General features: G+C 41.8%; 1 protein-coding gene across 1 annotated transcript in view; it reads left to right on the forward strand.

The window, feature by feature from the left end:
• Positions 1-26770, forward strand: part of COL22A1 (collagen type XXII alpha 1 chain) — a 259447-nt gene that overhangs the window by 64374 nt on the left and 168303 nt on the right. Inside the window, exons 9-15 of the mRNA XM_004602595.2 lie at positions 706-750; positions 4450-4512; positions 11412-11450; positions 18519-18572; positions 19583-19636; positions 20839-20892; positions 21449-21493. Of these exons, the coding sequence (XP_004602652.2) occupies positions 706-750; positions 4450-4512; positions 11412-11450; positions 18519-18572; positions 19583-19636; positions 20839-20892; positions 21449-21493 (354 nt within the window). The remainder of the gene's footprint in view (positions 1-705; positions 751-4449; positions 4513-11411; positions 11451-18518; positions 18573-19582; positions 19637-20838; positions 20893-21448; positions 21494-26770) is intronic.

Below are 26770 nucleotides of genomic sequence, written 5' to 3' on the forward strand. Positions count from 1 at the left end.
AAGGCAGGGCAGTGGTGGGACTCTTCTGGGGAGGGATAATGGGGACATTTGTGGTGGAAATGTGCACTGGTGGAGGGATGGGTGTTCTATCATTGTATGACTGAAACTCAAACATGAAAGCTTTGTAACTGTATCTCAAGGTGATTCAATTAAAAAAATTAAAAATACAATGAAACTAAAAAAATAATAAAAAGTATCCTTGTCTACATATATAAATTCCTAAATTCCATGTGGCAATTATTTTGTTTCCATTGCCACCTAGAATTTAGGAGTTTATGTCAGTATTTTATCTGCCACTCTGTAACCTGGCATTAAATAATGGTTAAACTGATGGATTAGTGTTCAAGGCATGATATTTGGGTGAGTGGCTTGTGAATAGGCAGGTGGGAAGAGGAATAGCGGACATATCTTCTCTCTTTCTTTAGAAGGATAAAAAGTCATCATAATATTTTTCCACCTAAAGTTCTCAGTCTCAGGACCAGAGCATCGCTGGCCTTATATGTCACAGAACCCAGCATCTGGGAGACTCTCGCTGTGAATTTGAAGTTCAGACACTGAACTCTCTTCCCCAGCTTCTGGTCAGCAGTTGCTTGTGATCACATAGTGGATAAACAATTGGTGATGGAGGTGGGGTAAAAATAGAGTCTTATTTATTTCTCTTTCTTTAGGGTAAAAATAAAGTCTTATTTGTTTCTCTTTCTTTAGGGTGAAAAAGGCTTTGATGGCCCAGTGGGACTCCCTGGCCCAAAGGTAAGTGGTGAAGTTGGCCAAGGGGTACTTTTGAACGTAAGTGACATTTGCTCTGCTCTTAATGGGAGAAAGAAAACAGTGCTATGGCCGATGGCTGTCCCACAGTACCTTGCCTGGACACTGACTTGTGGAGACGTAAAGAAAAGAGAAAGTGTCAGAACGTTCAGATCTGGAGTCTCGTCCCTGTTCCATTCCACTTGTCTCAATCTGATATTTTAAGCAGGAATGAGTTAGATCCGCAAGCACTGGCTCAAACCTTGTTTGTCCCACGAGCTTAACTCTCTGTGGTCAACTAAGTCGGCCTCCGTCCTTGGAGGCCTTTCATACGCCAGAAATTTGGGAAGCCAAGACTTTAAGGTTCCATTTGTTTAGATTGCATGTTCTAATTTTTAAATGCATGAAATTCTTTTTTACAAAATGTTTCCAAATTCCTGTTGCGTAAGTCAGGGACTTCCCTGTAGGGCAGACTTGGAGCAGCATCTCCTCTCTCCACCCTTCACCTGCTCTGTAAAAATCTACAGATTTTTACAAATCTGTAAAAAATCAGCAGAACATCTCTCCTGTTTGACCCCCAGAATACTGAGCCCCTGAGAGATCCAAACTTCATTGTCTCATGGACTGACTCCCTGGTACTGGAGTGGAAGAGGGGTTAACTGCAGTGGCTCTCCCACTGCCTTGCTCCTCTCCATCCTTCATACCCCTCCCTCTTTTCTTCTCTCTTTTCTAAAATCCCCATCTTCTTCTCCCTTTCTGCTCTCACCCCTCCTCTCCTTCACTCTTCTCCCTCTCTGTCATACTCTCCCCCTTTTCTGCTCTCCTTTTTTTCAAGTCTCATTCTCTCTGAAATGGATTTTCTTTTCTATTTCCTCTTTTTCCTTCCCCTCTCCTCCTTTTATTCTCTTATACTTCTTGTCTCTCTGCTCCTTTTCCCCTCTCTGTATATTTCTCTCTTCTCCCTCTATCCTTTGCACTTTTATGGTAGGGCGTTTGCTTTGCAAGTGGCCAACTCGGGTTCGATTCCTCTGTCCCTCTCGGAGAGCCCAGAAAGCTACCGAGAGTATCCCGCCCACACGGCAGAGCCTGGCAAGCACCCTGTGGCATATTCGATATGCCAAAAACAGTAACAACAAGTCTCACAATGGAGACATTACTGGTGACTGCTCGAGCAAATCGATGAGCAATGGGATAACAGAGCCACAGTGGTACAGTATTCATTTACAAGCTCGCAACCACTCAGTGCCCACTGAGGTCCCTTTGACTTTCTCTTCTTTTACTTTCTTTCATCATCTCCTCCCTCTTCTCTGTACCTATCTCCTCTGCTTCCGTTCTGCTAGATTGGTCAACAGGGACACACAGGCCATGACAAGCCACACTAGCACACACACCACATCCAGACCTCTTAACCACATATCACAACACAGTCGGAGAAAAAAAATACAACATCACCTACCCACAATATCCACACCATCACCCACTTTTATTTTTCCTTTTTGGGTCACTCGTGGTGATGCACAGCGGTCACTCCTGGCTCATGCAACCCTGGCAGTGCTCGGGGGAACATATGGGATGCTGGGAATAGAACACAGCTGGGAATAGAATAGAGTCGGCTGCATGCAAGGCAAATGCCCTACCCACTGTGCTATTGCTCCAGCCCCACATCACACACTTTTAACGTGCACCACTACACACACCTCTTAGACTCATCACATATCATCACATATAAACAACATGCACATAGCATCACACACAGGATATTACAGATATACTACACAAAAACATTGTGTACATACATGCACACACATGTACATGCTCACACACAAACATATACCCTCTCACACAGTGTCTATTCTGGTGTGATCCCTGGATGCTGAAGGAGAACAACTCAGGCATTTAGGATGAAGGGTGCTCTTAGGAGCAATGTAGGGGTTACTATCTTTACTACGTCCCACTGAGATAGAAACTCAGCATTTTAATTGTCAAATCTGTAAAAAAGAGAAAACTGAGCATTTGTTGCCCTCCTCATAGGAAACATTTTCTTTCTTTTTTTTTTTTTTTGCTTTTTGGGTCACACCCAGTGATGATCAGGGGTTACTCTTGGCTTTGCACTCAGGAATTACTCCTGGCAGTGCTTTGGGGACCATATGGGATGCTGGGGATTGAACCCGGGTTGGCCGCATGCAAGGTAAACGCCCTACCTGCTGTGCTATCGCTCCGCCCCCAGGAAACGTTTTCTTGAAGCAGGAGTTGTTCATGCAATGGTGCCTGTCCCATGCTGTGCCCAAACAGATCCAGTAGTGGGTGGTGTAACCAACCCTTGCATTAAGGCAGTAGGAGCACTAAGGAGGTAGATGAGAAAGATGGATTCGTTTGAAAACAAGCTCCCAGATAGCTGATTTATAATCCTGGTCCTTTAGAATCACCTCAGATAGTTACAGACCATTGTCATGACTTTGAGTAAAGCTGGGGCGATAACTGAAAGGGTTGGTTCATAGGCTCTGAATGCCAAGCTCCTGGACTTGATCCCCTGTGCATATAGTCACCCACATACTATCAGGTGTGATCTCTGAGCACTGTTCCAGGAGTAGCCCCAGAGTACTGCTGTGAGTGGCTAGAAAACAAAACAACAAACAGCAAACAAAAAGTCATGGTTTCCTGTGACTCTATATAACTGTATACAGCTCAAATGATGTCAACAATTATAGGCCAGTGTCTTCTGAGTGCCAGGACCCATACTAGATGCTGGGACATAACAGTAAATGACAAAGTTCTTTTTAGAATCTTAAACCAGTGGGAAGTACAACATTATCTAAAGGAGTTGAGCACTCAGTGGCCTGAGAGGACGCCTTAAAGTTGCCTGATAAAGGTTCCAGGGTGCCTTCCTATGGGATGCCCTCTCTGCAGGGTGCAATGGGCTGAATGGGTGCTGCTGGGACAAAGATGGTCAGAACAATACAAGGCAGGGAAAAGCAAAATCAAAGTCACTGAGTTCTTAAGTTCTACACTCTAAGTTTTACACTCTTAGCTTTTACACTCTAAAGCTCTTAGAGTATAAAATGTGTTGGAACTGGACCTAGAAGTCATTGTCTAGGGAAAGAAAAATAATGGAAGAGATAGAATAGAGCCCCCGTGTTCTTCACCCTGTCTTGGATTGACTTGTATTACACCAGAAGATTCTGAGCTCCAGCCCCACTCTCAGCCCTGAGTGTATCTCTTCTTCTCCCACAAGATACGGTTTTCCTTTTGTCTGCTATGTCTCTTTTATGAACGTTGTCAGGGTCAGAATCCTGGGGAGCACAGATTTATTGATTAGGGACCCTACTGATAGTTTATAAGAAACAATGCATTTCTTCTCGCATGTTTATGCCAGCTTTCTGGCTTCACAGAGGAGGAGCTCAAAGCCCAGTGAGAGGCTAACTGCTCCACTGTAAAGAAGTTTGAACCAGGACTTTAAACGCATCTTTCTGGGGTCCTGGCCATGAATAAGCAGCTGGATCCCTCCCAGGGACAAATATGAAATATTTTCATCTGCTCATTTTCTCCAGATGTTCTTAGTTCCTGGAAGGACATGGTTAGGGAAATAATTCAGATGTTTTTTTTTCTCTCTTCAGTAGTAGAAATATGACCTCATTATGCAATTGGAAATAACAGAATGAACTATACTGGAGAAATTTAATCAACGTTTTTCTTTAACCATTTTAGGGGGACACTGGAGTCACTGGGCCACCTGGACCTCCCGGACCCAAGGGAGAGAAAGGAGAGATGGTAAGGGCATCCTCTGCCTGGCTGATATGGGTTTTTCCTCCAAGCATACAAGTGAACTTGAATATACTAGAAACATAGCAGGGCCAGGGAGTGTACCCAGGTCCGCTTTCGGAATGAAGTTCAAGCTTCTCTCCTTGTCCATGCGAGGGCTTCTGGTCATGTCCCCAGCTGCCATTCTGACCTTATTATCATTCTTACCACCTCTCCCCAACCTTGACAACTTTGTTACGGAATCAGTAGTTTTGAATTTAACAAGCTTATTATATGCATTTCTCACTGCAAATAGTGTCTTCTTTACCAAGATTAATTTTATACTCACTCTTGATTTCCAGCCCCCATCTTTCCTGTCTATCCCCAGCTTGTGTTTGATTCATGGTTTCATAATTCAGTATCAGTTCTCATGTAGCTCCTAGATGCCTTCAACCCTCAGCTCTGGTTTACTCACTGTGCTTCCACCCACTGGTACTTTCAACTCATGCCCCCATGTGCTGTAGAAGGTTTGTCATCATGCTTGCCTGGGCCTGACTGGCATCTATGAATCCATAAGTTTTTCAAGGATGAGTGGATGCCACGGCCAGGGTATAAGGGACGAATTTGAAGGTGAAGATCTCAGAGTTCAGAGGTGGATTTCAAAATCAAAAAGACAGGAACAGACTTTAGCTTCATGGAGAGATTCTACCTTTTCCCAGTTCCCCATCAAAATAAGGAGAGTGATAAAAGACTCTTTCTAGTAGCACTATGGTGACTCAATGAGTGACCTAGGGCTCAGTGTTTGGGATACTGTGGGAACACACTAACTTCTATTGCTGTTGAATTGCTTGACATAGCAGGAGCTCTAGCCCCATTCTCTAATGTGGTATCATGTAGCAGTGATAACACAACCTCAGTACTGCCTACGGTTCCAGCTATTTACCCTGAGAATGTCTTCAAACATCCCCCAAATCCTCATACATCCTCCTAGAAAAAAAATACATAACAGCTTCCTTAAAATTAAAAACCCTATTAAATGTTAGTGAAAGGGAGTTGATTGTGATAGTAATTAGTTCCATCTATATTCTCATTACTGGGATAATGGGAAAACCTGTGCAATAAAAAAAAGGGAAGAACTCATCTGCCCAGTGAATCCCCTCACAGCCATGCATTTTTATTGTCCAACAGCTTATTTTTGAAGCAATATTATTGGTTCTTCTTCACAGATGCTGCATGTGAATTCTACCATATCCTTTGAATCACATACTAGGCACAGCCTTGCCACTTCTACAGCAGGGATTAGAGAATTTTAAGACCTTAGTAACTTGCCTTGATCTTTGAGACTGGATACAACAAAGGCAGACTTAGAACATGCATTTATCTCTGCCTGTGCTCCCTATCTGTGTTACACCATCTGTCCTTGTGTTTTCCGCCTTTGATATATAGGTAGGAAACCCCAGCCCTATGCAAAATAACATGCGGATGTTCCGCATCTGGCAGCTCACTGCGTACCAGATTCTTAGTTATCTGCTTCACAGATTTCAGCCCCACTTAACCCTCATATCACTTTGGGTTTGAGGGACACAATCATCTTACACACAGGAAAAGAAGTAGAAACAGAAACTGTTTCTGAGAGGATCCAACATATGGATGTTGAACTTAGTAGACAGAGCCTTCATAGACGCCTTTGTAAGTATAATTTAAAAGTTCAAATTAAAATGATGAACAGGGGTGGATTTGGGGCCACCCATGACAAGTGCTGGTGGCTACATCTGCTTTCTTCCTGGGGGTAGTCCCAGCAGTGCTTGTGGAACCATGCAATGCATGGCCTTAACCCTGTGTAATTTCTCCAGCCCAAGAAAAGTGTTTCTTCACTGGGTTTCAGGGCAAAGAGGGCACACCCAGCATCGCTCAGGGCTTACTTCTGGTGGGAATTGTGAGACCATATGTGGTGCTGAGGATCAAACCCAGGTCAACCACATGCAAGTTAAGAGCCCTGCCCATTATACAGCTTTCTGGCCCCAAGAAAACCATTCTTAAAGAAGTCAGAGAAGGCATTTTTGATAATATCAAATATAGAGTATAACTAAAGATGAATTTTATTTAAAATAACCAAAGGAAATATATATATATATGTATATATATATATATATATATATATGGATTTTTTTAAACCCCAGTGATGTTCAGGGGTTGCCTCTGGCTCTGCACTCAGGAATCACTTTTGGCGGTGCTTAGAGGACCATTTGGGATGCCAGGGGATGGAACCTGGGTTGGCCACACGCAAGTGCCCAAACTGCCTGCTCACTCTGGCCTCCAAATTAAAAATTATAGAGTTCAGATTCATTATATCTGAAGTGGAGCATAAAAACAAGCACTGCAGAGGACCCAAAGCAGATTTAGGCTGGCTGAAGAAGGAATCAACATTCTTGAATATAAATCAATGAAGATTATGTAATAAGAAGAACAAATAGAAAAATATAGAGAAAAATGAGCAGGTCCTAGAGAAATGAAAACATCATAAAATGTACCAACATTCACCTAATCTAAATTTCAGAAGGAGAGAGAAATTCAAGTTTATAATAGCTAAACACATTCCAAATGTGGTCAAAAGTATTAATAACAAATTTCAAAAAGTAATGAAGTCAGTTAGGGTAAGCACACAGATATTCCTCTTCAAAAACATCATAGTAAAGTGCAAAACAACAGAAAGTTTTGAAGAAACCAGAAATGAACATGGATTATACTCTACAAGTTAATAAATCAAATTGTCGTCAGAAATAGTTGAGGTCAATCTTGCTTTCCAAGCCCGTGTTCACCCTTGAGCGTGATTTTACTTGCTTGGCCCTATGTTTCTTTGCTACTTGTTTCTGCTCTGAAGAAGCTTCTGTTCTCTTTAAACACATACTTATCCCTTTCTCTCCCTTCACTCTTTCTAAATAAGTTTCAATTAAAAACTTTCTTTTTCACCAGGGACTTTGCACAAGACTGTTTTGACTCGGGGCGCCCCAGAGGGGGGCGGGTGAGAACCCTCCCCACTCCAAGGGACCCAGCCCCGACAGCCAACCTCCAGTATCCAACTTCCGCCATGCTCCAGGACACTTTCCTGACCACACAGCTGCTTCCTACCCACTTTTCATAATTACCACACCATATTTGTTGGAGTTCAGACAGTAGGCAACACACCATAGAGAGTGATATGTACGTCACTGTCACTGTCACTGTCATCCCGTTGCTTATCGATTTGTTCGAGCAGGCACCAGTAACGTCTCTCATTGAGGGTCTTATTGTTACTGTTTTTGGCATATCCAATATGCACAGATAGCTTACCAGGCTCTGCTGCACAGGCTCGATACTCTCAGTAGCATGCCAGGCTCTCGAGCGGTCTCAGTAACATCTCCATTTGTCTTAGCCCTGAAATTTTAGAAGTCTCTCTACTCATCCTTCCCAAAGATGCTGCATTGGAGGCTCTTTCAGGGTCAGGAGAATGAGACCCAGCTTGTTACTGGTTTTGACATATTAATACACCATGGGGACCTTGTCAGGCTCTCCCATGTGGGCAGGAAACTCCCAGTAGTTTGCCAGGTTGTCTCAGAAGAGAAGTAGGCTATATGATATCACTTCTAGGAGCTTACTTTTAAGTCTCTGGATGCTGGCCGTGGATGGGATTCTATGGCGATGGAGGCAGTGCCTGGGTGTGACCCCTAGCTACTGGGAAATGGGAAATCTAGGCAGAGGAGGCCCAGTCCTGATCTGAGCAGTCTTGGAGCTCTCTGCCCCGGGTCCCACATACCTGGGTTCCTCTGCAGTACCTTCATGCGTGAGGCTCATCCGAATGTGGGGAGGGGGCCTTGGCTGTGGCTAGGTTCTGGTGATCTTTGACCACCAGTAGTTCTGCTCGGGGCGGGGAAGGAAGCTGGAGCCAATCCCTTCTGAGGGGCCCCGGGGAAGACAGCCAGGCACACAGGCAATATATATATTCATACCTCTCGGAGAGCCCGGCAAGCTACCGAGAGTATCCCTTTCACACGGGCAGAGCCTGGCAAGCTACCCGTGGCGTATTAGATATGCCAAAAACAGTAATGATAGGTCTCATTCCCTTGACCCTGAAAGAGCCTTCAATTGTTGGGAAAGATGAGTAAGGAGAGGCTGCTAACATCTCAGGGCTGGGAGGAATAGAGATGTTACTGGTGTCTGCTCAAGTAAATTGACGAACAATGGGATGATAGTGATACAGTGATACTTTTTCACCAAAAACAAACAAATGAAAAAAAAGTAAAGAATTAATTGAAGTCAGAATGCAGTTGGTAGACACCTTAATGTAATAATTATGACAGTGTACTTTTTGGGTTATTTTGGGGCCACCCCTGGCTCTACACTCAGAGATTACTCCTCGCAGGACTCAGGGGACAATATTGGCTTCTAGGAATTGAACTTGGGCCAGTTACATGCATGACAAGTACTTGTACAATCTCTCAGACTCCTGTTTTTGTTTGGTATATGAACATGTATATATATGTATTTATATATAGGTATGTATATATATGTATATATATATAAACACAGAACAAGAGAGAGTAATAAACTTATGCATGTTAGAGCTAGGAGTGTGTTTTTAAATTTCATGTGTAAATCTCAGATTCATCCTGATAATTTAAATATATATATATATATATGGAAAACTCTAAAGTACCCTTTAATCCTTTAGAATTAGACAGTAAAAAGAGAATTAAAGATATTTAAGTGTTGTAACAGATAATGCCATCCTCACGCAAAGGAAGAGTAAATAAATAAATGAAATAAAGACAGCTGACATATACAACATAAAATGGTTTATGTAAATCTATTTATATCAATATTGCTATTTCCTGAGACAATATTAAACATACTAATTAAAATTAGAGACTTTCAGAATTCACATAAAACAAAATCCAATAATATTATATCTATAGAAGTCACAGTTTAGATTCAAAGACACAAATAGCATGAAAGTAAAAGGATGGGAAATATGTGTTAAAAATCAAAACCATAAAACATAGAAATGCGATGCACAGAATGTTAGATAAATAGTATTCAAAATAGCTGGAATTAATCTACATTGAGAGAAATTTTACATTGCTAAAAATATCAATCTTGTCCCCAGCACCACAGGAACGCTCCCTCTCAAGCATCATGGCATGTAGCCCTGGAAGTCCATAAACACCACTGGGGTGGCCCAGTTTGGCCTCAGAACCTCAGGGCTCGAGCAGAATCTTGTCCTTGGACCCTTACATTTGACCACCATGAATTGTCTCCAGGGCCCCTCAGTATCATTTGGGAGGACCCCCACCAAATAAAAAGCATAAAAAATTATAAAAAATTATAAACTAGATAGGACCCTAACTAGAGTGCCCCATAAGATATTAAAAACTGACAAAACTGAAAGGTGAAATAGCCAAGTAATTAACAAAACTTAGAAATTTTAGTTTTTCACCTTTAGTAGTGACTGAACTACTAGAATTTGGAGACTTTGTCCTTAGTATTATATAACTTTGAAGTATTATACATTTGTGTGTGTGTGTGTGTGTGTGTGTGTGTGTGTGTGTGTGTGGAAAATGATACAGCCTCTGTGGAGTATGGTATGGTATGGTATAGTATGAAATATATATAGTATGGTAAACTACAGTATGGTAGTTTCTATAGTTACCCAATAATCCTAAGATTATACTCTCAAGTAAATTTACAAAAGAAACTGAAAATATTGGGAGCTGGAGAATTAGTTCAGAGAGTATGGCACTGCCTTACAGGCAGTCGATCTGGCTTTGATCCTTGACAACCCATATCACCCACCAGTTCGTGTCAGGAGTGATCCCTGAGAGCATAGTCAGAAGTAAAACCCTGAGCACAGCCAGTGTGGCTCAAAGTCAAAAACAGAAAACAAACTAAAATAAAGTGAAAAATATGAACTGTGGAGAGAGCAGAAAGGAATGGCCATATGTTTTGTATATGAGAGACCCCCAGTTTCCCCACCATCACTGCTGGGATGGTCCAAATGGCCCTCTGGGCCTTTTTAGTTTAGCATATCCAGGTTCTATCGTTGAATTTTTGGACTTAAATAGTTAGGCTGATTATTGTTTGGAATATGCACAACTCTCAGAAAAGGGGAAGATATTAAAACAGATGGACATACAAAAGCTTATACACAGATAGTTATAGTAGCATATTTTATGATCAGAAGGTAAAATACCCCAAACTTTTGTCATCTGTTAAAAGCACAAAGCATATCATGTTTATATGCAGTAACATTCTTCTGCAATAAAAGTGAAATCTCTATACATTCTGTAGCATCTTTTCAAGAATTAGCCTTGAAAGCACTTTGCTGAGAGAACACTTAATATGAAACTCATCATAAAAGACCAGGGATCTTACTACTCTACTCATATAAAGTTTTAGAATAGTTACATTTATAAAGAGAGAAACTTGATTGGTGTTTTTCTAGGGTAAGAGTGGGAGGAGACAAATAAATGCTAATGAGTAAAGAGTTCTGTTTGGGTTGATTGTTTTGCAACTGTAAATATGCTAAAAAGTCATTGAGTTGTCCCTTTAAATATATGAGTTTCAATGAGTGAATTGTAAGATGTGTGAATTACATCCCCATTAAAGTGAGACAAAAGAAGAAGGAATGTCACTATAATATTGAGCAGTAAGGATTAAATGTGACATTATGTATGAAAACTGATTATCAGTAAATAATATGCCATCACTTTTAGAGTGAATATCTACTGATTATCAGTAAATAAATATCATCCCTTTTAGAGTCTTCTTGGCAGGGCTTATGGGAAAGCTTGACACGACTCCACATCCCATGGTGCTTCTGCTGCCGCCATGTGTGACATCCTTCCGTGAAAATCCTAAGTAGTAAACCCCTGCCTTCTGATGTTCTTTTCTAGGGAAGAGGACCTTTTGTCCAAGGAGAAAAGGGTGAAAAGGTAAGAATGAAAAGCATGAGAAGGTAAGAAACTCCTTCCAAGGTTTGGGGATGATGAGAACACAGAATAGGAACCTTGGGTTTGGAAGTTTTTCCTGCCACACATCAGCTATTTATATGGCTGGGTTTGTAAACCTGGGGCCAATCTATTCATTACTGTAAAAGTTGTTTTCTCATGACCAGCCTATTATCTTACTGTAGAAACCTGTTCATTTAGTACCTGTACATGCAGAGATCTACTGAGTTAAGTCAGGTTATGCATAAATACATATCTACCTGTCTCATTGCATGTAATTTACAAGACTGGAAACAATCATAATGCAACATAATGTTACACAATGGCTACAATAAGTTATTGTATGTTGCCACGGAGCTTCTGTTTGGAGTTTCCAGGGCAATTAAAGACAGAGAATCCCAGTAGAGGCTGTTGCCACCCCTTTGTGGACTCACACAACCCTTTACTCTCTGAAAGTCAGAGTGTCCACGCCAGTTTCCCTTTGCAGGGCTCCATGTTATGTTCAGTGCATTGCAATTACTCTTGGGTTATCTTTTCTTAGGTTATAGTGTTTGGAAAGACAGAGTTAGAGAAGAGCATAGGTTCTGTTCTTAAATATGTTCTGAGGTGATGGAAATAAGCATATTTTGAGCGAATGTGGGTGGTCATTGGCTAATAAAAGTCCCAGATTCCTTCTCTGTAAAGTTGGGCTTATCATTTCTCATTTTCAGCGTTATTATGGGGGCTATATGTTAGCACTCAGCCACCGCAATGCTCAGGCCTCTCTCCACATGTTTGGACGAGCCTCGTGCATGGGGGTGCTGGCAGAGGAACACAGGTGTGCGGGATCCAGGTCGAGATCTCCAAGGCTTGTCAGATCGGAACTGGGCCTCTTCCACCCAGATCCCCCATTTTCCAGTAGCTAGGCAGTCACACCCAGAGACTGCCCCCAGTGCCGTGTGATCCCATCAACGGCCAACATCCAGAGACTATAAAACCAAGCTCCCGGAAGAGAGCGACAGTCTCTTTCCCCGGCGCCTGCCTGTCTTCATCAGGCCCCTCAGAGGGGATCGATTGCGTTTCCATCTCCGCCCCCCACCCCAGCAGAGCCTTGACAGTTGAGGACCTCCAGAACCCAGCCACAGGTTCTAATAATCTAGTTCTATTAGAACTAATAACCTAACCTATTAAAACACGACATCTAATAGCCTAGTTCTCCCTCTTATAGAACCTGACAAGCTACGGAGAGTCTATTGCCTGCTTTAAGAGAGCCTGGCAAGCTCCCCATGGCACAATCATATCCAAAATACAGTAACATGGTGATTTAATAAAAATTAAAAAAAATACAGTAACAGATATATACAGACCTCTTGGAGAGCCCGGCAAACTACCAAGAGTATCCCACCCGCACGGCAGAGCCTGGCAAGCTACCCATGATGTATTTGATATGCCCAAAATAGTAACAATAGGTCTCATTCCCCTGACTCTGTAAGAACCTCCAATCACTGGGAAAGACGAGTAAGGAGAGGCTACTAAAATTTCAGGGCTGAGTGCAATAGAGACGTTACTGGTGCCCGCTCCAGTAAATCGATGAACAGTGGGATGACAGTGACAGTGACAGTGACAGTGACATGTTATCAATTCCTTTAAAGCTCCAGCTTGGTACCTGGACTAGAGTAGGCATACCTTCAAAGCTGTTTCTTTATTCCTCTCCTTTTATTTCTAGAAGCTATTGCTAAAATCCATAAAGGATAGAATCTTGTTCTTGGGTACATATAAGCATTCAAGTACTTAGTATGTGGGAGAGAGTGGTGGGCCCACAGAGCTCGAAAATGGGTGGGAAGCTGGAGCCATCATACAGCAGGTTGAGTGTTTACCTTGCATGCTGATGACCTGGGTTCAATTCCAGGAACCTGATTTGGTCCCTGGAGCATCTTCAGGAGTGATTCTTGAGCACAGAGCCAGTAGTAATCCCCAAGCACTGCCGAGTGTGGCTCCAAAAATAAATTTAAAGAAATTAAAAATAAATAAAGTGGGTCGGGCCCTACCTATTTTCTCATTAGAAAATTAAGGGAAGGAGACTTGCACCTGAATTTCATCCACTTTATTGTCTCCTAGAGTTTGATTCTTCTTACTGGTTCTTGAAAAGGGAGGATGTGCTATCTACACCACCCACATAGTTACACACAAAGAGGGTGGCAATGCTGTTCGGTGACATTATCTAGGCCACTAGTGGTGGAAATGAATAATATTACAGTAGAATCATCACATCAGCAAAGCATTGGAAGAGCTTCCCTGAACATTTGATATTGTACTGCTGCAGTTGCTTAGAAAATGAAAGCTGAAGGTATTTACAAAACGATCATAATATAACTCATGTGAGGGAAGCATGATGACAAAATAACCAGTCTTATTATCAGCACTCAACAGCTATAGCTGCAGTTAACAAGGGAATCACCTAGTGGAAATTTGCTTTGCATCAAACAATGGCTTAAGTGAAATTTAGGAAGATCTTGTAATGCATTTATACATAATACAATGTATAGGAAATACGGATTAGGAAACCTAATATGAGCTGACACAAAAATAATGTGTGTGGTGAAAACAAACAGTGCTTTGGGACAGTGGGGTTAGAATACTTAATGCTTCGTTAATTTCTCTTTATGTTCCTACAATGTCAGTATACCTGAATGTACCTAAGTAGCTTGATAGCTTAATCTTAATATAATTATAATTTTATTAAATAGAGTATAATTTAAAGTTATGTATTCACCCTTGCCATAGTGGCATTTTGGGTTGGGGGGAGATGGGACTGGGGAGGGTGGGAGGGACGCTGGGTTTACTGGTGGTGGAGAATGGGCACTGATGAAGGGATGGGTTCTCGAACTTTGTATGGGGGAAACATGAGCACAAAAATGTACAAATCTGTAACTGTACCCTCACGGTGATTCACTAATTAAAAATAAAAAAATAAAGTTATGTATTCAGGAAATCCAAAAGTTCTCTCTCAGAGTCTAAAACATTTGCAGGGAACTGTCTAGTGACAGCTGCTGGGGTTGGTCCTGAACATGGCAGTGGCTGACAGTCAGGCTTCCAGAATCTGGCACTGTTAATGTCTTTGTAGATGTCATTACAATTTTAATGACTGTTTTCTCACCTACACACTGAATTTTATGGCAACTGAGGTATTCTCTGATAAGTGTGGGGTGAAGCTTAAATCAGCACGTTTGTGAAACTCAGCAGGACCTAATAAATCAAAACTTCACAAGCATTGGCGAGAAGCAGGTCTCTGCATGTGGACCCCAGCCTGATAAGCACAGTGAATAGTCAGAGACAATTTCAAACTAAGTTCACACATAACAGAGTCAGCAACTTTGCTCGGAATACTGGGAAGCCAGGGGACAGATAGTATTTTTCCTTGGTACTGAAACTCTGAGAACAAGAACTTTGACGTATGTGAACGACAGTCATGTGTTACCAAGAAATGAAAAGATTATTGTCGGTAAAAGTCCATCCAGGAAATGCACCCTTGTGAGTGTTGATGCTAAGTGGAGTCACAGTTCACTTGAACTGACAGCTGTAACTGCTCAGACATGTGAGGGAATGCATTTCCCATCAAGAACTTCTCTGCTTTCTTCATAAGTAACAGAATTAATATTATAGCTCTATATATCTATAATATTATAGCTATAACATGTGTAATATAGATAATATATCAAGTTTTGTTGGCATTTGGAATGAAGCAGTCAGGTAGGGACTGGCTTAGACTGTTTCATGGGGGTGGGTCGGGATGTGTCCTAAGGAGGTCTGGGCTCTCTGGGGTGCCAAGCAAAGGACAGAGCAGTAAAGGGCTTTCCACTCCTTAGAGAATATGCTTCATAGTCTATGGCTGGTGAACACCCTGAAGACCCATAGGCCATAGAATTATGGCTGTCGCTTAAAGCTTTGTTTGAGTCAGCAACTTCATGCTCTGTATTTGGTAGAAGGGATAACAAAACCAAAACAAAATATCTTTGAACAATTTATTTCTAAATTATTTTCACAGAAATCCATATTACAATAAATAAACCTATTTATTTATTTGAAGCTCAGACATGCATCGGGTAAAGCATGAGAACAAATATAAGAAAATAAGCTGAAATTCTTGGGCCAGTTGATCCAATAGATTGAAATTATGAGTTTCAATGCCCCATAGACCCTCTGCTGAGTTTGAGTCATGTACAATATCACAGAGCTGGTGTTGGGCTATATCTATCTTATTCTAAATTTCCTCTTAGCAATTCACTGGTCAATGTTAATTCCCTGACTTTTCACAAAAGTGATGCTGTATCTAAGATTTTTTTATAGTGAGTTTTTTTTTGTTGAAATATTGAATGCAATCAAAGTAAAGTGAAAGTAAAGTGAAATTTATCAGTTACACAGGCGGGGTGGGGGGCTGGGGGGAGGTATACTGTGATTCTTGGTGGTGGAATATGTGCACTGGTGAAGGGATGGGTGTTCGAGCATTGCATAACTGGGACTTAAGCCTAAAAGCTTTGTAACTATCCACATGGTGATTCAATAAAAGAATAAATTTAAAAAAAAACATATCTCTGTGGGAATTAACTTATTTAATGATAACATTGTAGAACTTCTGATCTGATCCATAAAATAGAAAATGTGCATGCGTGATTGCACATGTTAAGTTCCTGAGATTTATTTATGTCATTTACATAGCACAGCGGTTGGGCGTTCACCTTTCACGCGGCCAACCTGAGTTCAATTCCTCCGCCCCTCTCTGAGAGCCCGCCCAGCTACCGAGAGTATCGAGGCCACGCGGCAGAGCCTGGCAAGCTACCCCATGCGTATTGGATATGCCAAAAACAGTAAAAATAAGTCTCTCAATGAGAGACGTTACTGGTGCCCACTCGAACAAATCCATGAGCACGGGATGACAGTGACAGTGACAGTGACATCAGCTGGACGGAGTTAGAAGTGGAGTTTTTCTATTTTCACTGCTAGAGCGCCTTATTAATGGGTCTTCCAACTCCATCCAGCTGAAATTGATGTTGTTGTTGGACCAAAAGTTCACACTTGGAGGACCATAGCCCAAATGATTCCATAGATCCACCTAAAGTGCCCGAGCTCTCTCTTGGCAAATAGATTGAAATGTTGACACAGAACCTCCAGCAATAAAAACTTGTCTTTGTCAGCATTTGGTGGGGGAAAATTCCAGCTAATTAATCATCAGAATAAGTAGGAGGATATTCGTCCTTTTTTTTCTTGCTCACTGAGCAAGTCAGATGACATTTTCTTACCCACAGACCCCTCTCTTAAGCTCTTTATAAAGTCACCCCAACAAGCCTCTTTTTTTTGGGAGGAAAGCATCTTCTAAGTAATTTATCATAGGAAACTCTAATCTTCAGAGACATCCCTTCTTTGCGAAAGTCTTGAATTTAACCCTAGATTTGTAGGGAAGCACAGCTGAGAGGGCTGTGGCCTCGCTACTTGGAATCATGCACACTATTTGCTTGTGTCCTTAGGTGACAAAACATGGGCCTTGGAGGCAGGCTATCTAGGGAGCTGATCTGCAGAATCATGGCTTTGTGCCCAACTTCTGCCTGCCTGTCCAGTGTTTTCCCAAGGGTGTGGAACTGGCTGAGGCCAGTGATCAGGAATAGATTCCCTGGAGATAAAGATCTAGGTCTGCATATGCAGATGTCACTTGCTCAGCCTGTCTCACTGGCCATGTAACTCCTGAATGGCTGAAGGAAAATCATACCCTCGCTGCACCACAGTGAGCTTTGATGGAAAGTGCAGATAAAATCAGAATCAATAGGGTTGATGGAACTCCAGTGAAGATAGAAGGAAACTGTAATTGCCATGAAGACTTTGTAAAAGAAGCCTCTGGTCCAAAGTCAGATCTTCCATATAAACGAACACTGCACCATTGTCACTTTGAGCAATGAATCTCTTGATTCCAATTTCCAATAACTAGGAAATGGACAAGAATAATATCTCTTATGATGATGAATAAAAATTATATCTCTTATAGGCTTGTTAGAACTAGAGCAGTAGCACAGTGGGTAAGGCGTTTGCCTTGCATGTGGCTGACCTGGGTTCAAATCCTCCTCAGAGAGTTAAACAAGCTACTGAGAGTATCTCGCCCGCACAGCAAAGCCTGGCAAGCTACCTGCCGTGTATTTGATATGCCAAAAACAGTAACAATAAGTCTCACGATGGAGACATTACTGGTGCACACTCAAGCAAATTGATGACCAATGGGATGGCAGTGCTACAGTGACAATGCTACAGTGCTGTAGACTTGTGGGGATGAGAGGAATACACTGACTATTGTAAAATACTCTGGTATGTCATAGTGCGCAGGGAAATTTCATTATCAGCAGCACTTTATTGAACAGTGTCTTATTTTTATTAACACATTGATTAAGTTCACTTTAATATTTTTATATGTTAATTCTATTAGTTCTATTAAATTCCTATTAGTGCTAACAGTAACTATGTTTAACAGTAACTATGTTTCTTCTCTACCACTTTGCTCTTTCATTCTTCAGGTGGTTGAATTTCAAAATAGCCAACAGGGGATGTGAAGAGTAATCATATCCATTATGCCTTGTAAAATGGAAGCTAAGAAATTACCAGTCCCCATATGGCTGGATAGGGCAGCTCTTGAATTTTCACTCCAAAAAACTCCTCATTGACTCCCCCTTGTGCCAGGACAATGCGGTTTCCTTAGAGAACTCTGTTCCTCACATTGAAAACTCTTTCTTTTCAATCTTCAACACCCTAGTCTCTTGAGAAACTTCAGGTATCGTCCTGGAGGACGCTGAGCACAATCAGGGTGAGTCGGGGGGTACCCTGAACCACAGGCCAGCGTAGTATCAGATCATTGAGCCTTAGCACTGAGCCACTGCCTGGCTGTCTTAGTATCATCCATCAGGAGTCATGTTATTCTCCCCATTCACCCTTGTATCCCACTAAAGACCCGCTTTCTCCACTGGCCAGGTTTTAAGTGTCTTTCTCCAGCACTGCTATCTCCATGCTGTACTAACTCTGGTCTCTCTTTTGTCCCAGGGTTCTCCAGGCCTTCCCGGTCCCCCTGGGAGAGATGGCAGTAAAGGCATCAGGGTATGTCTGTTTCTTCTGCTTATCTCACAAAGCAGCACCAATATAGGGGTCTTGTGTTCAGAATCCAGAATCCTTAAATGAGATGGCCTTTGCCAGGGCCAGAGCTGAGCTGAACATCCTTGATACCTATATCTCTTAAACCTCTGGAGGGCAGCCTAATCCTGAAAACAGAAACTGTTTCCAGTGGGCATTGCCTGTGTATTTAGGAAACTCTTCTCTCATGGAGTGGATAAGCCATTAGACCTGGGAGGTCTTTGGTCCTCATAGCCCATAGTCAGAATTCATTCATTTTTAAATTAAGTAATTTTCACAGGTATTCATTGCTAGAGGGTTCTGGGTGAGGCACAAGTAGCATCTGGTACCCACAAGGTATCTTAATTACTTAAGATACTTAAGTACTTAAATACTTAAGACAGTATCTTAATTACTTCCTTGCCACTGAGTTGAAAGATGTTAGAGAAACTCAAGCAAAGAGTGAACTCAACAAATGAGTCAATCTTCTCTGGGAACAAAGGATGCTCTTCCTCAAAAACCAGAGAGGAGAAGGCTTGGGGTGTCCCTTTCTACTCCCTTCAGATCAGATGACAGCCCTAACAGGTAGGATCCCATAGCCTTTAGCTGTTTAGGAGGAAGGTCTGAAGTAGAGATAAAGGCTGGGGAGGAGAGGTGTCAAATACTCAGACCTCTTCACACTGACCTCCTCATGCCAAACCTCTACTCACTGGAGTGCAGTCATTTTCGTTCCACCATTCCTGGCTTCTTTGCCATTCCACTTTTTTCTTGTTGACTAGTAGCAGCAGGGGTGAATGGAGGTGAGTTAGTACCACAATCAATTAAGATGAGATTCTCTACTACTAGAAAGAGTATTCTACCCGAGCCCCTGATCATCAGGGGCTGCATTATTTCTGTGACAGTTCTGAGTATAAGGGATATATGCTCCCCCATGTCTTGACCTCCCTGATGGTTTTCTATCTTGCTGACCTATAATAACAAACTATTTTTCCGTGTAGGGAGAGCCAGGAGAGATGGGAGAGCCAGGCTTACCGGGTGAAGTGGGCATGCGGGTGAGTGCATTTTGATCTGTTTATCCTCTGGTACTGCTAGTGGACGACATTGTTGTAAAATAAGTTGCTTTAAGTATAACGAGGATTCACAAATGGGGTTCTCCCACCGCCCTCACATTACCTACATATGCATGTATATATTTATCCTCATACATATTTATTCTATACTCTTTCAAAAATGAAACCATACTCTGGGGCTGGAGTGATAGCATAGCGGGTAGGGCATTTGCCTTGCACACAGCCAACCCGGGTTCAAATCCCAGCATCCCATATGGTCCCCTGAGCACTGCCAGGAGTAATTCCTGAGTGCAGAGCCAGGAGTAACCCCTGTGCATCGCCAGGTGTGACCCAAAAAAAAAAAAAAGTAAAAAAAAAAATGAAACCATACTCTCCTCACCATTTGTCTTTTTTATTTAGTGTTTCAAATGCACATTAATTTTATCAATCTGAGGCAGATAGAACACCCATTTTTTTAATATAAATTATTCCAAGATACAGATACCTGAGGTACATAGCCTTTATGCTGTTTGATTCTGTGAAGGCTGTTTTTTGTTTTAGGTGTTTTTTTCACTAAAGTCACTGATATAGTAAATGTATGCATGTGTTTCTCTCTGTGTGTGTGTATTCTTCTTTGGTGCCTGTTTCATTTCTGTAGGAACAGGTCACACAAACTGGAAAACTCCAGGAAAATATATTTCTTCGTGTTCAAAGGCTTTTCGCAGATATTGCCAAAAGTTTGCCTCAAAATAATAGCAGTTATTTTCCAGGCAGTAGAGGAGACTCCTGACTTGCTCTGCCCCGGGATTAGTTTAGCCTGCACTGCCCTTTCAGATGCACTGCAGGAGTCAGTCCCGTCACAGCAGAACCTGTGCATGTAGGTCAAGTGAGGGCTATGGGCACAGGGCACATGGGAGTGAACAGTTTTTGCACTAACTGCCTACCTTGAAATTGAATGATGGCTGTGAGTCACAGCCCCTCCTGACAGCAGGTGACATGAGGTCTTATGTAGAGGAGCGGTAGCAGATATAGAGAAACTTTGAAATAAAAAGCTTTCAGATAAAGCATCCTCAAACAGCATGGCTGCATGTAGCAGGCAAGAAGCATCAGGTCTCAGTCCTAAACAATTACCTGCTGGATACACCCCTACCCCTCACCTTCTCTTTGTTTCCCCAAACCTCTTCTTTGCCACCTTTCTTCTGCAGGGATCCCAAGGATTACCTGGACTTCCTGGACCTCCTGGACACATTGGACCCCCTGTAAGTGAAGGTTCTTACCTGGTCCTTTGACCAGGCATGGACTGAGGCTCTATGACAAGGCCCATACATGGAACCCCTGTTCTGCACAGTTCAGAGTACTACTCTTAAGGCTGTGTTGTGTGCTGAGGAAAGAGAAAGGACATTCTTTGTAGGGAAAGTAGAGGATGTGGTTCGTGCATGCTAGCTTCAGTGTTGGGGACACTTCCTGAATTTCATGATGCAGGATCCAGGTGGCAGTGGGGTTGGACTCTGAAGCTGCACTGCCAACTTCCACCCTCCACCAGATCAGCACAGTGCTTAGTTGTGTTCTAGACTCGAGCAGGAGGGACATGGATAACCCAGGCTAACCCAGGCCAGGGAAACAGCCCTCAAAGCTCAGTTTTTTTACCATGCAGGGGTCGCATGGAAATGCCCAGATCTGAGGACTGAATGCAGCCATTATGTGATATTCACCATATCCCAGGGAGCTGCAAGAGCAGTAAGAACACACAATCAGACAAGGTTGGGAAGCTGTTCCATTGTTACACTGTTTCACTGAACTTTCCTTCTTCTTTAGGGTCTCCAAGGAGAGCTGGGTGAAAAGGGAACCCGAGGAGAAAAGGTATTTAGAATCTCCTTCAGTTCAATCTATCAAACAACTTTCCACAGGGGAAAGAATAAGGGGCTGGAACTAATCTGCTCTGTGTGTGTGTGTGTGTGTGTGTTTGTGTGTGTGTGTGTGTGCGCATCCGCATGCACATGTACATAAGCACACATATGTGCACGTGTACATGAGAGCTCATGTATGTGTATATAAGAATGTACCTGCATGCAAATGTATTTGTGCCTCATTCTTTTGAATATGATTGCATTTGTGTATGTGTTTGCAAGTGTGGGTTACAAGGGCTAGTACAGACAATTTGTTTGTTCCCCCGCCTAAATAGAAGTTCTGAACTAGGAAGTCTGTGGGCTCAGAGTCTGCTGGTATTGGCAGTGCTCTCACAGAAAGAGTTCGGGGTTTTGAGGAAAGGATTTGAAAGAGCCCTAACTTGGAACCCAGACAGCTGCTATTTCTACCATAGGCTCACATCTTGCTTGGCAAGTAACCAAGATCTCTGTCTCTCTGTTACTCGGACTCTCAAATACAAAGGACAAGTGGTAACCGTGTTGTACTGCAGCTGGGATCTCTAAATTTACCCTCATTCAGCAAATGTCAAGAACTAATCTAAACTGGGCTCTTAAATGCAAATTTTGACAGTGGCCAGCATATTTGAGGGTGCTAGGGATGGCCAATCCTGACAAACCATGCTAACAGGGGTCCCTCAAAGTGCACTAATGCCTTAAATGCTCAGGGTTCAGCTAGGTGAGCTCACATCCCTGTTCACCTCCCCAGAAGACAGTGATGCTGAGTTCTCAAGAATCTTTAACTGAGTTGATTTATTTTTTTACGTAAGACAAAATAAATAAATAAATAAACAAACAAACAAACAAATCAATAAATACTTGACTTGTCCCAACTCTACTAAATCATATTTCCAATACTTTTTTCTGACTCTGTTCTAGTCTACCGTTAGCAGTAGGTTTTTTAAAAATGTATCTGGAATTTACCTATAACGAGGTCATTTTGTTTGGTTTTTCTCTTATCCTTTAATATATTTGAAAGCAATGGCACATCTTGTTTAATGTCAGATACCGATTCACACCTACTATGAACATTTTGGGATATTTTCTGCAAGACATATATACCTATATAAGATTTCTTTTTACATAGTTACATGTTGTATATTATACATTTTGATTCCATCTTATGTTTTTCTTATGTAGTATCTTTTTCTCATGCTGCCATTTTTTTAAATGGCCATGCAATGTTTTACTAGATGAATTATGTTCCTATTCGCCTGTTATTGATTATTTACATTTGCATCCAGTTTTCTACTATGAAATAGTATGTTTTGATGAGTGAACATTTTAAAGCCTATAGTATATTCATTTCTTTCAAATGTAGGATGATTTACTCATCTGCTTTCCCCAAAGTTAAATAATCAGGCAAGTAAATTATATCAGTAGAAATATGAAGAAGAACTTCCTAGAAATAACGCAGGGTAGGAGGCTATCTTGGAGCTTAACCCAGATGCCAAAGCATGATTCTGCTTGTTTGTTCAAACATTAACTTCTAACCTTGTGATCATTAGGATTGGTATTACTTGGTTGAGAGTTTGAAGACGGCTCCATTGATTTTACTAGTTCAGTATCCTCTGTGTAGCTCCTTGTCTTTTCCTCTCTTCTCTGGGGATGTTGAAAGTGGCATTTGGAATAACTGAGGGTCAATCAAGAGCAAATGATTTGACGTGCAGTAACTCCTCCAGAGTGAGAAGGAGTACGGGCTGATTTTGTTCCCAAGACATGGGAAAAATCCAAGGTTTGAAGAACTGCCTCAGTTTCAGAGTTGAGTTGTCAGATATTCAAAAGGAAGGTGATTCTTAAGGTCCAAAATGTGTGGTGAACTCTGCTTGATTATTGCCAAAAGCTAAATATATGGTCATTGACTGAGAGCACTTGCCGCTGGCTTTGGGTTTAGAGTAGACCTCAAGGGATGTATATCTCATGTATCTCTCAGCCAGCTACTTAAAGTCTACTGAGCTCAGTTCCCATAACCATCGAGGCCAGTTCAGTCAAGATTGAGGTCAGGCTCTGCCTTCATGGAACCAAGAGGTCAACCTGTAAGGTAGAGATCCCCAAAGTCCACTCTGTTCATCACTCTGTGTAGGACACAGTAACAGCTGAAGACTGGAGGCTTACTTGAGTGTTTGCTAAATAAATTAGTGAGTTTTTCATAAAATTATATCCTAAGACCAATATCTATTTATGGGTAGCTAGTGAATCAAAAGTGTGAGAAAGTAAATCAAGAAGAGTGTATAAACATAGGCAAATCATTAAAGACAGAAATGACTGTATTGGCAGAGGATACAGGCCCCCCAGTATTTTAGGACTTTGGTCTCCAGATGTGCTATGCTAATATAGTGGCTCAGGGGAAAACCCATATATCTTGTGGAAGGTGCTCCCTAAGCAGAGGTGTTGCCCCTTCTGGAGCTAGGCCAGGACTGCAGGAAGGGACATCTGAGCAGCTGCAGGGGTGACCTCATGGAAACCCACTGAGGCCGGGATTCAGCCTCACACAACTTTTCATTTTGATTGAAACAGGATGAATGTTAAGACAAACCAATGAGGTTCAGGGGATATGTTAAGGTTGTGTTATTATTTTTTAATATGTTGTAAAGAATCCAAAGTTATAAAAATAGCTTCTGGGGCTGGAGCGATAGCACAGCGGGTACGGCATTTACCTTGTACACTGAGTTCAATTCCCAGCATCCCATATGGTCCCCTGAGCACTGCCAGGAGTAATTCCTGAGTTCATGAGCCAAGGAGTAAACCCTGTGCATCACCAGGTATGACCCAAAAAGAATATATATGTATATATATATGTGTGTGTGTGTGTGTGTGTGTGTGTGTGTGTGTGTGTGTGTGTGTATAACTTCTGCACTTCAGAAGTCTAAAACCTAACCAAGAACACATAAAAAGTTAAATTAATCTATCCCTTGTTTCTTTATCCTTTAATTACTTCAGTCACTTATGATTCACCCACACACACAGCCATAAAAGTTTTCATGAGAGCTGGAGCGAAAGTACAGCGGGTAGGCTGTTAGCCTTGCATGTGGCTGACCCAGGTTTGATACCCAGCATCCTACATGGTTCCCCAGAACTGCCAGGAGTAATTCCTGAGTGCAGAGTCAGGAGTAAACCCTGAGCATCACTGGATGTGACCCAAAGAAGAAAAAAAACTTCATGAACTACTTTATCTGCTCAAGTATCGCTTCCTCAGAAGTCTTCCAGAGTCTTCCCCAGGAAGGTCCCAGAGCCTTCACTTTTGTGTGCCCTGGGGCCCTTATTTTGTCTATGATGTATCCGTCACTTGTGTTTAATTTGTTTCTTTCACCCCTGCACAAGCAAGTAAACCTCTGGTTCCTTAAGTACAATACACTCATCTTATCCCTGGATCTTCTATTCCTAAGGTAGTACCTGGTATAAATAAAGTCTGTGGTCAGTGTTCATCTCTTAGCATGATGTTTTGGCACTAGGGGTTGAATGAGAAATAGTGATAGATTATGTAGGACCCAAGGCAGAATTAAGATTAAGGAAGGATTGACAAGATGGGTTACTTTTATTTTGATGTTTTTGGATATAGATAGTGTAGTTTTAGTTTTAGAGGGTGAATTTTAGCAATGAGGATTGGATACAGCAATAAGAAACTCTAAAAAACAGCAGAACACTGTATGAACTGGGGACTGTAAGTTCAGCCCTACTGCTAAAACACATTTTCAGTCAAGAAGCACACCTCTAAATACCACAAATTGTCATATCTGGAGGGGATTATAGAGAATCCTGTAGAGCTTATCTTATTGTAAGGATGAGGAAATGGGGTTTGAGGTAATATCTTTATTAATATAAGGTGGCCCATTGTAAGTAAAGCAATTCTAGGAACAGCTGTCCATTCTTGTGTTTTCCCACATGTGTGCCTGGACTAGAATGCAGATAGCTATGTAGGGCAACCAGTGCTCCCCATGGCTGTCTCTCCATGTTTTCCCACAACTGTTCCCCCTAAATTTGTTGCTTTATGGAAGTCCAGGGAGGATGTCCCCACCTTTGTGAGCTTCACAACAGGAAGTTCAACCAGTGCCCCATTAGCCTCATCACTATACCAAGTAGTATCAATGTAGCATAGAGGAAATCCTGCACATGGAATCTTTAGCCAGCTTGGAAGATCTACGATTATAGTAGCCTTTGATAGATAACATATATTCTAAGTCCAAAATCTCATCCATACTGAGAGTATTTTACCTACTGTATAATGTTCTATAATGATTATGATAGGCTGAATTAATAACTACAAACACTTAGGTAAAACAGTGATGGCCAATAGGGTAATACGTGCTTGTGGGGTGGGGGGATAAAGTGAGCAAGAAATAGTGAGAGAGATAGACAGAGACAGAGACAGACAGAAACAGAGAGAGAGAACATAGTCATGAGCCAGTGGATTCTGTTAACCTAGCTTTGGGGGAGATATTTGACTCCTTGAAGACTTTTTGGCTGACACTGAGTAATGCCACTCCTCAGCATTTCATTTTTTCCCTCTGTCAACCAAGAGAACAATTTATTGTGGATAGAATCTGGGCCTTCCGCACACAAAGCATGCACTCACCTGTTAAGGTATCTGGTAGAATCGGCAACATCATGACCGGTTAACACATTTCCATTCACTGAGCCCCATGGAACTGCCACCTTCTACACTGATAGTAGACTTGTTTACAAAAAAAGACCTGAAACAGGAGGGCAGGAGATCTTGATTTTATTCCTAGCACCATATCTAGATTATAGTGTGACTGTAGATAAGACACATTCCTAAGGTTGTCAATTAATTTCCTCATTTATAAAATTCAGTTCTTGGATGTCATCAACTTTTGGATAATGGCTTGCCTTGTTGGTCTATACCAAGCCTCAGGAATATAGTAGATATTCATACATTTTGTTGTATGAGTGAATTACAAACTTTGCACATCCATTACCAGATACCCACAAATTCACACAAAATTAGAGAATATGTGATTCTGAGAGGCTACATGACCTTCCCTTGGCCACTGATTTGGGAAATACAAAACAGTTAGGCATTTGGTTTCCAGGAGAACTAAATAATATTTCTTTACTCCCCAATACATATGAACTCTAAACTGTTATGTTATGAGTGTTTCTTTCCTGTAGCCGAAAGCACCAGTGGAGGATGTAGCAAAAACACAGTCAGTGGCACACATCCAAAAGAACAAAAGCAACCGCTGTTGGAGAGGAT

The sequence above is a fragment of the Sorex araneus genome, chromosome 2, assembly GCF_027595985.1.
Source record: "Sorex araneus isolate mSorAra2 chromosome 2, mSorAra2.pri, whole genome shotgun sequence".
In the NCBI taxonomy this organism is placed as follows: Eukaryota; Metazoa; Chordata; class Mammalia; order Eulipotyphla; family Soricidae; genus Sorex; species Sorex araneus.